This window comes from Urocitellus parryii, chromosome 6, assembly GCF_045843805.1.
Source record: "Urocitellus parryii isolate mUroPar1 chromosome 6, mUroPar1.hap1, whole genome shotgun sequence".
Classification (NCBI taxonomy): domain Eukaryota; kingdom Metazoa; phylum Chordata; class Mammalia; order Rodentia; family Sciuridae; genus Urocitellus; species Urocitellus parryii.
The window spans coordinates 10,306,203-10,319,270 of NC_135536.1; the positions used below are offsets into that span (position 1 = coordinate 10,306,203).

The 13,068-nt window shown below is 44.3% G+C and overlaps 1 protein-coding gene across 5 annotated transcripts in view; it reads left to right on the forward strand.

Annotated features, from left to right (window-relative positions):
• Positions 1–12,323: 12,323 nt before the first annotated feature.
• The window catches only part of Dicer1 (dicer 1, ribonuclease III), a 69,984-nt gene continuing 69,239 nt past the window's right edge, over positions 12,324–13,068 (forward strand). For 2 of the 5 annotated variants that reach the window (XM_077800072.1, XM_077800071.1), the window contains exon 1: positions 12,676–12,763. Coding sequence is in view for 1 of the 5 variants with exons in the window: in XM_077800068.1 (XP_077656194.1) it covers positions 12,407–12,763 (357 nt within the window). In the remaining 4 variants the exon portion in view is untranslated. Of the gene's footprint in view, positions 12,764–13,068 lie in introns of all 5 variants that reach the window. The other 3 variants (XM_026411786.2, XM_077800069.1, XM_077800068.1) reach the window with 2 other exon arrangements.

Below are 13,068 nucleotides of genomic sequence, written 5' to 3' on the forward strand. Positions count from 1 at the left end.
TTTACTGTGGTTAAGCAGAAAGTATGAGCATCAACGATTGCCAAGATGGTCAGGATTTCATGCTACATGAAGTACAGAGCAGATCACAGTGAAAGACACAGCTCCATCTACTGTAAAGACTTTGAATTGGATAGCTCTGGGTTTTGCCTCCATGGGGCTCCTCTCATAATGGCTTTGGGACTTCTCTGTGTGGCGTCGTGCTCACAGTCCTTTACTGAGCAGGGAGGGATATAAACCTGACGAACTTGAGGCTGCTGCTGCCCTCAAGGAGCTCCTGGCAGAACAGCTGGAAGGCAGCAGCTAGTTTAGGCTGACATTTCATGCTCTGCAGACTTTGTGCTGCCTCACAAGGGCCAAGGGTGTAGGAGAAAGAGGGAGTTACTCTGCTCTACTTAATTAATCGATGAGTCGGGCAAAGACCTAGGAGAGTGCGAAGAGGTGTCTGGAGAATTGGAAACCCAGGGTGAAGGGGAAGGAGATGCTAATGGTGTTTCTGCTTATGCTGACCAGCATTTCAAGGCAATGAAAGGGCACAGTCAGGGGCAAGGGCTTCTAGATGGACAAGGTCATTCATTTATAGTAACTATGTCCAGTATGAGTGACAGCATGTTCTGAGCAGGGAGAACCTTCAAGCAACTCTTCTCTAGGAGATGAACAGGACACTCCAGTAGAAAGCAGCCCCTGATGTAAGTGTTAGAATGAACTTATATGCAGCATGGCTTGGAAGTAATGAGGAAGAATTCTTCTTTCTGCAATGAGTAAAGTTCAGAGCAATGGGGCATCAGGTGGCAGAATCGGGCAATAGCACCAAGAACAGCTGAGATAGACACTGAAGAATAATGGATTTCCAAGGGCACAGAAAGAGAGGATGGGTGTTTCAGGTTAAGAGGAAAAGCGTGGATGGCTGCCCCGAGGTGTGGAATTTCATCATGTGTTTAGGAAACAGTGCAGCTTGGTGTGGCTAAGGGTTGGTAAGGTGGCAGGACAAGAAGTTACTTAAGCAGGGACCAGCTTCTAAAAATCTTGAATTCTAAGGCAAAAAGTTTGCACACATCATAGAGTCATTGAGAGGTTTTTTTGTTTTATTCTGTTTTTCCAGTTCTAGGGATTGAACCCAGGTGCACCCTACCACTGAACTATTTCCCTACCCCATTTATAAATTTTCCTTTAAGACAGGGTCTTGCTGTGTTGCTCAGGTGGGCCTCAAACTTGAATTCCTCCTGTTCCAGCCTCCCAAGAAGCTGGGAATGTATGGTGCACCAGCTCCTTTAGGAGCTTTGAAGTGGAGCAGAGACAAGAGAACAATCACCTCAAAGCAAAGTGGAGGGTGGGTCATGGCAGGATGAGGACGCAGATTAGAGAAGCTGGTCAAGAAGAGAATGCAAAGAGTTCAGAAGAGACGCAGAGGACCCGAACCAGGGAAGTGAAGGGGAAAGAGGAGGAAACAATCACACATGAAGTTCAAATTCACCTATGGAATATAGCCTGGGCTGATAGCTGGACCCGGGTGGTACCTTTAATAGGCTGGGACAGTCAGGAGAAGGAATGATCAGGTGATTATGATCTACCTGTTGCCAATACAGTGAATTACACATAGAAAGTGCTATATCTATGTTCTGTATATTATTATTATTATTATTTTTATTAACCTAAAAAACTAGGTCATCTTTATACATAACTTTTAGCAAAAGGTAATTAGATTTCTTTAGAGTAAGCAAACTACCAGAGATCACTAGAAAACATGATTTATTGCCCATAATATCATTAACCTTTGAATGAAAGCCTGTATAATGCATGTCTATTCAACATTGCCTCTGAGAAGCAACTGCAAATTATTAGGATAATGACACCCAGTTTACCCCTGTCTCCTAGCCTCCCAAGGAACTGTGCACTTCTCAAAGTCAGACACTTAACTGTATTCTCCATTGTATCCCCAATCTCCAGGGGAGTCTTATAAGGTAGCCATTGCTCCACAGGCATTTGTCAAAAGTAGATGATGGATGGATGGATGGATGGATGGATGGATGGAATGGTAAAAAAGATTTAAATGCTTGGGGAAAAAGAAACTTTCTTTTAAACAAAATATAATGTTTTAGACTCAGAAAATTATCAAATGATCCACCCAAGGGAAGTGCCCAACGACTCGCTGATAGACTCCCTGGGAGTCAGAATCCTACACAGAGGCAGCTGAGGCTAAGCCACCAGATATGTTCTCCCTGGGAGCAGCTTTCTCAACCATAGCCTCATACGAGAGATCATGGTTGAAGGAAAGTTTGGCTGAATAGATGCCATGGGAAGTCTCGAAACGGATGTTTAGCTTAAAATGTATTCTGTATTACAGACCAGGAAGCCATGGTGCCTGCGAACAATGAGGCTTCAGGGAATGTCTGCTTGGATGAAAACTGGCCCAGTACAGCAGGAGGAGTGGACTGTGGTCTAGGTTCACAGTGGTACTGTCCATCCTGAGTCCTTGGACTGGCCAGGAGCACTCTAAGCAGGAGAGAGAGGGCTTTCCCTACTGAGGTTCACGGAAGACCACCTAAATCAGAATTACCCAGGAACTGCATGCACCTGCAGAGTTGCAGGTCCTAGCCCAAGCCCTCAATCAGAATCTGAGAGTCGTCCTGAGAATCTGCACTCTTAACATCTTCTGGGATCAAAAGAGATCTATATTTGAAACTCAGCTAACCCTCACACTGTCCATCTAAACTTGGGCAAACTAAAACATTCCCCTGGATTTTACTTCCTCTGCACAGTGCAGATAGCAAAACTCCTTTTGCCTGGCGGTGTGTGTGTGGGGGGTGTCATTCTGAGCGCTGGAATGAGGCAGCCAAAGCCCAGAGCACTGGAAAGCGGCCCCAGCTCAGAGTGGGGGTGGGCAGGGGAGCAGGTGAAACCTTCTCCTCCAAGCTGCCTTTCTGAATCGCTAGTCCCTGTCCTCCAGGAGCAGGTCTCATCTTCCTCTCCACTTCTTGCCACCCCAGCTCCTATGCTGGAATGGCAAGAGGGTTCCCTATGATGTACATTCACTCTGCTTATCCCGGCTCCCAGCTAAAAATGTTCCTTTCCCCACAACCACTGGGAATCACAGCTGCATCTACAGTTCTTCCTTAGGTGATCTTGCTCAGCCTCCCAACTAGCTCCCTTCAAACCCACGCTGGGATCCCGTCCTAGTGCCTTTCAGTTCCTTAATTATTTTTTTGTCATGGTAAAATACATGTAATTTTTAATTGTTTTCACCATGTTTTTGTGTCCAAGTCGGTGACAGTAAGTAAATTTGCAATGTTGGGCAACCACCATCACTAACCATCTTCAGAACTTTATCTTCATCCCAAATTGAGATTGGATTGCATTAAACCTTCACTCTACATTTCTCCCTGTTCAAATCCTGCCATGCCACCATTCTTCTATCTACACATTTATGCATTCAAGGCACCTAATATAAGTGGAATCACTTAATATTTGTCCTTTTATATCTGCTCATTTCCCTCAGAAAATGTTTTCAAGGTTTGTTAGTGTTAATAAGTATCAGAATGTCACTCCTTGATGGTTGAATAATAGTCTGTTGTGTGAACAGACCACATTTTGTCCATCCATTCCTATGTCCAGGGCGTCTGGGTTATTCTTACCCTCTGGCTGTTTGAATAATGCTTCCATCAACACTGGTCACACAGACAGTTCCTCTCTTCAGATACTTTGGGCCTGCAGCTAGCTCTGACCTCTGCCTTTCTGCTTCTTGGCTTCATTTGCTTCTGAAAATGCACCCTCTCGTATTTACAGTACATATCTGCCTGAAGCTTCTAGAATGACATACTTATAGCATCCCAACAGTGAGACATAGGGATTCATTTTAACTAACTCTTGGCAAAAAAAAAAAAAAAAAAAATCCTGGAGGATTTTGATTGGCTGGGATCTTGGATCTAGTTGGTGACTCATGATTGCTTCAGCCTCCATAAATCTAACTCCGAGGTTAGGGTAGGGTCCATGACCAGAAGTCCCACAGGATGCATTGTATACTCCACATTTGTGCAGCATACTAAAACATGTGCCCAGCCATGTTTTAGTGTGGAAGTCATTGCATCATGTAACTTGCCTTGAAATTACACGAAAGCAGGTAACCTAGATGAATTTATTGAGTGAAATGTGTTTAAATTACATGGGATCATATAAAGACTTAGGTTTTGCCCTCTTCTTCCCTCTCTTTCTTTCTGCTATATGCTGGACTTTGGAGCTACAGAGATGAGGAAAACAAGCACCATCTGTATACTTGGGGCACTGTGCTTAGTGGGAAAGTGGAGTGGGGGAGGTCAGGGAGAAGAGTGAACCTGGGGTGTTCGGCTATGATCAGGGTGATGTTTCCGTGGGAAAACCAGATGGGGAGCATCAACTGTCTTGGAGAGGAGCCAGGGAAAACAGCAGGATGAGGGGCTTTCAAGCCACGTTTTGAAGGACCAGTACTTCTGTCTGTAGAGCACAGAGGGCTTCCCAGCAAAAAAGTGGAATAACTACTACCAAGTCAAAACACAGTGACCCCGCAATGTCCTGTCTCTGGAAAGGACAGTGTTTCCATAGAAGTCATAGGAGAAATTATCCAAGTATTATTTTAGTACCATGCTAGATATTATAAGACATTTAAAAAGTTCATTTAGTGGCCAGTAGTGTCCTAATATTTTTTACAAAATAAGAAGCATGACACGTTAAACCAGTGGGCACCAGGAGATTGTGATGGCATTTTTAAATGGGATGGGTGTAGAATAAAAAAAAAAATAGAAGTCATAGGAGGTCAGTGTTACCAGAGAGCGAGGGACTATGGAAGCAGGACAAGCCCAGCTAGGGAGGACATTAAATTTCACACTAGAAATCTTGGCTGGGCACAGTTGAAGATTTTGAGCAGTGGAGTTACTTAATCAGACTGTGAGTTAGAAAACTCAGGCTAGAAGCAATGTGAGATTTGAAGTGGAAAGTAGTGATCCTGGATGTGGAAAGGAGTGGGTCCTGAGCTCATGGGGACTTCAGGGAATTCGGACATGACAGTCTTTTCGCTGTGAATTGTGAAGAAGAAGGAAGGTTATAACAGGGCAGTGCGGAAGCTTGCAGTTTGGGATGCTATTCTGGGGTCAGTTATGTGTTTCTGAAAAAACAGAGAGAAGGATCGTGCAGGGGTAAGGGTTGAATTGTGTCCCCACGAAACACCTATGTTGAAATCCCAACCCTCAGCACCTCAGAACGTGACTGTGCTTGAAGTCAGGGCCTTTATTGGAGTGATAAGTGAGGATGTGAGAGTAGGTCCTACCCAAGGTTCCTGGTGTCCTTGTAAGTTTGGGCACATAGAGATGCCAGGAATGTGCAAGCACAGAAAAGGGCATCTGAGGACACAGGGACAAAGTGGCCTTCTGAAAGCCAGGAAGAGAGGCTTCAGAAGGAATCAACACTGATAACCCTTGATGTTGAACTTCTAGCCTTTAGAGCAGGGAGAAAATACATCTTGACAGTCCATCTGGCCTGATCCTTTTGTTGTGGCACCCTGGGAAGACTAAGCCAGTGTGTCAAAGTCCTCCAAGACACTGGATGGACATGGAACTACCCCGACATTTGCTTTCCTCTGATTGTCCTGGTTCATATCGCATGGGGGGGGGTGGGCATCAGAAAACCATAGGGGAAAAAGTCAGGAGGGTGAGAACTGAGATAGAAGCCATGAGAAGTTTCACAGGTCCAGGCAAACGGGTTGGTAGTGAAGAGTGAAGCAATAAATGATAGAGCTACATAAAAGCAATTTTAAAATCTATCCTTGTGTCTAGTTGCATTAAAAAATTGCAAACTTGGTTTTGTAATTCCAAGCTTTTTCAGAAATTGGCTTATCAGAAGTAGTAATACTGCCTGCCTGCTGTTGATTCAGTGACAATCCAATCTAAATTAAAAGGTCACTACCATTTTTTTTTTTCTGATGAAAAAGAACTGATGCCAAGGGTGGGGAAATTTTCTGAAGGGGACAGTTGATCAAATACTTTGACACTGATTACCCTGTGCTATGGTCTTCTGTTGTTTCATTTTCCTCTGGGGAAAATACACTCCGTAAGAGAGCTCCTCAGGGTACTGGAAAAGCAGCAAGTAATTTTAGACAACTTCCTGGTAAAATACTACATGGTCTGAGGGTAGGATTCTATAAAACTAAATGAAACAAGCCTTAGGGAATTGGTATGGAAGTGAGGGCAGAGGTCATAGGCAGGAGAAGCCTGATTTGCCTGAAAAAGAAGATATCAAGAAATAATGATTTAATTTTTACTCTGGTGTGAAGAGCTGAAGAGAGGCATGATCTATTCGTGCTCTGGGGCAGTGGAAAAGGTGTTGATTGTGCCTGACTGGTGTATATATTTTTCTAATGAAAATGCAATTTGAATAGAGCTTAGGGTGGCCATGAAAATGTGACACTCCACTGGAGAGTCATAGATTTTGTCTTAAAGTCAAGTTTATTAGCATGTGCCAGGCCCTAGGTTCAGTTCTTAGTACATGCACACATGTGCGTATATACACACACAAAAGTTGAGGTCTAATTTAAATTCAACAAATTCAAGTGTATACGTCAAAGAGCCTACAAATGTTTAGTGTCCCCACTCTTTACAATCAGGACTAAGGGCATTTCCATTACCCAAAAAAGATCTCTTATGGCCTCTTATAATCATCTCTCTCCCAGTCTCCTTTAGCACCTAATGTCTACTGCTCTTCTTCCCCTACAGTTCTGCCTTTTTCAGAATGGCATAGAAATGAAATCCTACAATATGTAGCCTTTTGTGTCTTTAAGTCAGGTAGTTGCAGCCTTCAACTTGCAACTTAAAAATTTCTACATGCACACACCTGCACACCCAGCTCATTGGGATTTTGATTGCAATTGCTCGGAATCTATATATCAATTTTGGGAGAACTGGCATTTCTGCAATACTGTCTTTGCTCCATGAACATAGTATACTCTCTATTTATGTAGCTTTTACCTTCTATTATCAATGTTTTATGGTTTTCAGTGTAAAACTCTTGCATGTATTTATTTTGACTTTCCCCCAAGTGTTTTATATTTTTTGATGTTGTAGGGAAAAATCAAATTGATTTCCTCTTTCACAGCATAAAAAAACAGGTTTTTGTGACTTCAGAAAGGTGTGCAGATTTCTCTCCACCAACAAGCAAACAATACTGCAGTGGACACAGTGGGGTAATCCTGTAATCTGATTCAGTTCAGGCACTGTCTACATGGTGAAAGCATCTGATCCTAAAGGACAGGGGGGTGGGGTACATTTCGATAATAACCCCGCACTTCAGATGCTAATTATAAGCTCCAGGTTGTTTTACCTGTGCATCTGACCAACCAACTATAAATCATGACTCCCACAACCCTCTTTTGTTTAAATGCTAAAGAAGCTCACAGAACTCAGGGAAATACATTTATTGGTTTATTACAAAGGATGTTACAAAGGATACAGGCGAACAAATTCATAGGTGACTTATGGGAGGAAGGACATGGAGCTTCTACGCCCTTTCAAGTTGTGCCCAAAACCCCCCAGGATCTCCATGTGCTCAGTTATCCAAAAGCTCTTCAAAGTCTGGCCTTTTGACTTTTCAAAAAGGCTTCATTACATAGGCATAATTGATAAAATCATTGGTCATTGGTGATCAACTTAATTTTTAGTCCCTCTCTTCTCCATGGAGACTGGCAGGTAGGGCTGAAAGTCCCAATCCTCTAAACCTGCTTTGGTTTTTCTGGTGACCAGTGTCTGTGCTACAGCTAGGGTATGCCAGCCACCCGTCAACTCAATGGCACATAAAAGACACTATTTTGATGATTCCAAGGATTTCAGGAGGTATATGCCAGGAAATGGAAATGAAAACCAAATATATATTTCAGATATCACAGATGCCATTGTAAATGATTTTAAAATTTTAATTTTTTTTATTGCTAGAATATAGAAATGTGATTTCTGAATGCTGATCTTGCACACAGTGATCTTGGTAGATCTGTATATTAGTTTTATCAGCTCTTTTATAGAAAATTGAGTCTTTTCTACGGTTGGCTTCTAATTTTCACGTTTTATTTGAAAATAATTCCAAACACAGAAGTGGCAAGAAAGTGTAAAGAACTCCCCCATGCCCATCACCTAGAAAGCCCATTCATTTTTGCTATCTATATCATACTATTTAGGGCAAAAAGACCTGAGCCAGGAGTAACATATTTCACTTGGTTGTTATGAATCTTCAGTCTTTCATTCTAAAACCAGTTTAGATCTTATCTTAAAACATCGGCAATTATAGTCCTTAAAAAAAAAAAAAAACTATTCGCAATTTGGGTCTTTCTTGTGTTTCCATGTGGTAATATCCAGAATATTCATTTTTGGCAGAAATACTACAGACGTGATGATGCTCATGATGATTTGTTCCATCACTGGTGACATTAATGACAGTAGACATATCAGGAAGATCCTGGAGGCTCATATCCTTCCATCTTTAGTAGCAGAACTGAGTCTGGCTGAGCTGGACCAATTGGACCAATCAGGTCTGTGGAGGGACAAGACCTTGTTGGTGGGCAAGGCTCTTCCCAGGGCTCTCTGTGGGCAGATCTTGGCCCTTAGTATGCCTAGTCCTAGAACTACTATGGTACATATGATTTCCCTTGATACATTTCTTGTTACTTAGAGAAACTAGGAATTCCTTAAACCTTACTTAGGTTAACATACAATTATGTAACACAATATGGTAGGAGTAGGGCTTACATTCTGTCTGGGTTGTGACTGTCTGTTGCATCTGGCTGCGGCAAACCCTATTTCTGCTGGAACTGTGGCCATGATGCACACACATCTATACTCAGCCTATTTTGGGTAATGAAAGTTCAGGGGACAGTATACATTGCATCACTCTCCATAAGTTTCTCCCAACAAACCCCATGTAATAGGTGGATTACCAACATGTCACTTAAAATTTCTGAGTTGATAAGTTGGAGGATTTGACACTAATGGGGTATGGCTACTTCTCTCACATGCCAGTTAACTACTTGAATAGGGTAGGTATCTATCAGATTTCTCTTTTGTAAAGTTCTCATTTGTTAAATAAGAATTTCATGGGAGAAGCTTTGAACCTATGTAAATTATCTCATTCCTTGTCCAACTTTTACCCACTAGATTTGGCAAACACTGATATTTCTTGTCTGATGATTGCAAAATTGTGGTTTTATAATTCCATTATTCTAAATTTATTAATGTGTTCTATCTTAAGGAAGAGCTTCTCATTTATTTATTTAAAAATATCAGTGTGGACTCATGGATTTCTAAGGGAAAAAAAAATTAGCAAACAGAAAATGCATGCCACGAGGTATTGTACTGTTGGTTAATGTGGTCTGAAGTATCAGCTATAAGATTTCTAATGATCCAAACAAAGTGTGAAACACTACCCCTTACAAGATTTTGTATTTTATATCTCCAGATTTAGAAAAAAACAGCAACTGGAGCATGAAAAGATAGGGCACTATAACAGATACCAAGTCCAGAAGTGAACTATTCAACAAATCAACAATTAATGGGCAATTGTGTAGGCATTTTGAAAAAAATTAATTTTGAACCATTCATCATCTCATATACTGAATCAATCCCAAATGGATCAATGTTTAATTACAACAGTCTGAAAATTTACATGTCCATTAAAACAGAAATCTTAAATTATGGCATATCTCTGCAATAAAATATTATGGGGGGGGTCTGGAGAAAACAGCTAGGAGCTCTGTATATATTACTACAGACACATCTTCTGGATATATTAATAAAAAAAGCCAATGTAGTCAATGTACATGGCATGCTGGCATTTTTATAAATGAGGAACACAAAGAATAAATAATTATCTTTGTATGAATAAAATTTCTGAAGAATGAGCAAGATATAATATTGTCTTTTGGGGGCATGAGAACAAGTGAAGTGGAGAGACTTTTTTTTCACTGTGTATTTTTCATTGGTACTGATCGTAATTCTGGAAAGATACAATACCAAGTGCTATAATCTCTAAAGATTAAAATCCCTAAACTTCCCAAATTCACAATGCCCAGAGATTAAAAATTTTGAATGTTGAAATCCAGAACACTTAAGACCCACTGAAGAAAAGAAAAAAAAAAAGGCTTTGGAAGAGGTTAGAAAGATGAATTCTGGGGAAGAAATTGATGCATCTTGATTGTATGCCGGAAAGTTGCATCAAGTTGGGTGGAATGAAAACCTAGAACCTAGTAAAGCATTACTCTGGATGCACAGAGGAGGGTGTTTCCAGAGGAGATGAGTGTTTGAGTGGAAGGGAAGATCCTTTCCCTATAGCTGCATTTGTGAAAATCAAGTTTCTTATTTTGGCTCTTAGGGCAACTGCACATGTGGAGATGACCCACTGTGGTCTTTGACTGGTCTTATCACAAGATTTACGTTATCTATCACCAAAGTTCAGATGTCTTCAGTTTTAATAAGCTGGGTGCACACATTTCCAACTACAGCAATACGCATTTGTATATTTCCCTTTTTGGTCCATTTGTGAACATAGTTCATATGCTCATAACTGCTTTTGCAGTGATTGTTATTAATCCTAAGAGTTGATGCTCACAAAAATGTTACTGTTGCCTATTTTACTGTGTAAAAATAAAGCTGTATCAAATAAAGCCTGTTTAAAAGTATAAATGTCTTAAAAATTTTTTTTCAAAAATTTTTCCAGAATGATATTTTTGGGATTTTTCCAACATCTGGGATTATGGCATTTGAGAATTGGGTCTTTCAAGATTATGGCCCAAATCCATCTTTTTTTTTAGATGCTTTTTTTTTTTTTTTTTACTGTAAGATGATCTGAGTAATTTTTTTTTGTTTAGATAGATACAATATCTTTATTTATTTTTTTTGTGGTACTGAGGATCTAGCCCAGTGCCTCAGAAGTGCAAGGCAGGTGCTCTACCCCTGAGGTACAGCCCCAGCCCTTTTTGATAAATGAACTATATGTATGCACTGTTTATTTTAAAAATTAAAAAAAAACAACAATGAAAATCATACCAACTTGCTAATGGAAAAGATAGATTGTGAAAGGACACAGGAAGGAGGACAGTTTACCTGCCCATGAGTTTCCACTGCCAGTGTACACCTACACTGAGAGGCCATTCTGCTCAAAAAAGATTATGTCCAAACACCCTTTACATATTTACTGGGGAAATCTATTCCCAAAGTGCTTGGCATATAAGAAATATCATTTTTTGAATATGCAGATCTGTCAAAAGCATTCCCATTACTTCCTAATTTTGCCCATGATGATTCCATGTTCAGTGAACCTTCAAGCCAATTTATGCTAAATACATGATCAAAATTTCAGCACAGTAGAGATCAAGCCCATCAGCTCCAAAGCCCACTTATTAGCCGCTGCATGTTGGAAGTTATTCTGTTTCTGTTTAAAAGGGGAGCAATTCCAGCACCCACCAAGGTCCAGGCGTGTAAACCCAGACCAATCTCTCCAATAACAACGTAATTCCAGCAGGTAATACCAAAATTTTGAATAGTACTCACATCAGAATATTAAAACAAATAAAACTAGATTTATCCCAATATATCAAAAACAGTACCGTTCCAATGTGTCACAACACAAAATTATTAGATGTTTTATTTACACTCCTTTCCGGTAAAGAACAGACCTTCACGCTGTCTGAAGGGCTCAGCGGCTACATGGGACTCGGAGGGGCGCAGGCCCTGACCTGTGCGGCCCCCGCCAGGTGCCGCCGCTGCCACCAGGTGCGTGAGCAAGCCCACCTGCGGTTACTATACCTCACCTGGGCCCAGCCGTCTACGGGGGTCTTCGGGAAGAGAGGCCTACACTTCGGGATACACTAAGCCGGTTTTTTTTCAGCCTCTTCCCGCAGGTCCACCGATCCTTAACCCACCAGTGTACCGCCGGTCCGACCCCTGCAAACGAGCGGTGTGCGTAACTGGGGCCACCGCCTACTTCTCTCGATCCGGCTACCCCGGTTCTGGGAGAGTGACTTTCCCAGGGCGGAGGCCCCCGCACCAGTAACGCGGGGGGCGGGCGACTGGGAAGGTCCTTGGGAAGCCGGAGGGGCAGCCAGGGCGCCGAGCTCGGCGGAGAACAATTACGACCGCGGGGAAGGGCCGCGCCGAAGGGCGGTGGGCGCCAGACGGTGCCGACGTGGAGACTGGCGAGTGCACCGGGCCAAGCCGGCATCCGGCCGCGGGAGAGCAGTCAGGACGCCGGGCCGCGGTCTGCGGGACGCCGCTCGAGTCCCAGCGCTGAGCCGCCCAGGCCGACTCGGCCTCCCGGCCCGCGCCCGCTGTGTCCCAGCTCCTGAGTGGCTGGGGGGCCGGGATTAACCTTTCACCGCCGCGCTCTGCCCAATCACAGGCTCGCTCTCATGCCGCCGCGGGGCGAGCGGAGCGTGGGGGCGCGGAGCGGCGGCGCGGCGCGGGTGGGATTCTGCAAGCGGCTGTGCGCCGTTGCCGCGGGCTGTGCGCGGGCTGCGGGCGAGCCGGGCGCTGCGCAGTCTCCGCAGGCGCCGGCGGGAGGGGTTGAGGCGCGGCGCGGCGCGGCGCAAGCTGCTCCAGGCCCAGGTGAATGGAGTAACCTGACAGCGGCGACGAGGCGACGGCGAGCGGCAGGAAATGGCGGCGGCGGCGGCGGCGCCGGGCGGCACCGGGAGGCCTGGGCTGTGACGCGCGCGCCGGAGAGGGGTCCGATGGTTCTGGAAGGCCCGCGGCGCCCCGTGCTGCAGGTGAGGCGGGCTCCCGCGGGGCCGCTTTGTGTCCGGGGCGGGGGCGGCTCCGCCCGGCCGCGTCCCGCCTCCGCGCGAGGCCCGCGTGGGCGCCCAGGGCCTGGGCCGCGCCGGCAGATGGCGGCCTCCTGGCCGCAGCCTCCCGGCTCCCGGCCGGCCCTGCCCGCGCGCTCCCACCCGGTCCCTGCTGCCGCGTCAGCCGCGGGGTGCGGCCGCCCGCACCTCCCGCGCGCCCCCGCCACGGGCTTTTGACAGGTCGCGTCCCGCACCCCGAGGCGGCGAGCTGGCCCGAGGGGTCCACGAGG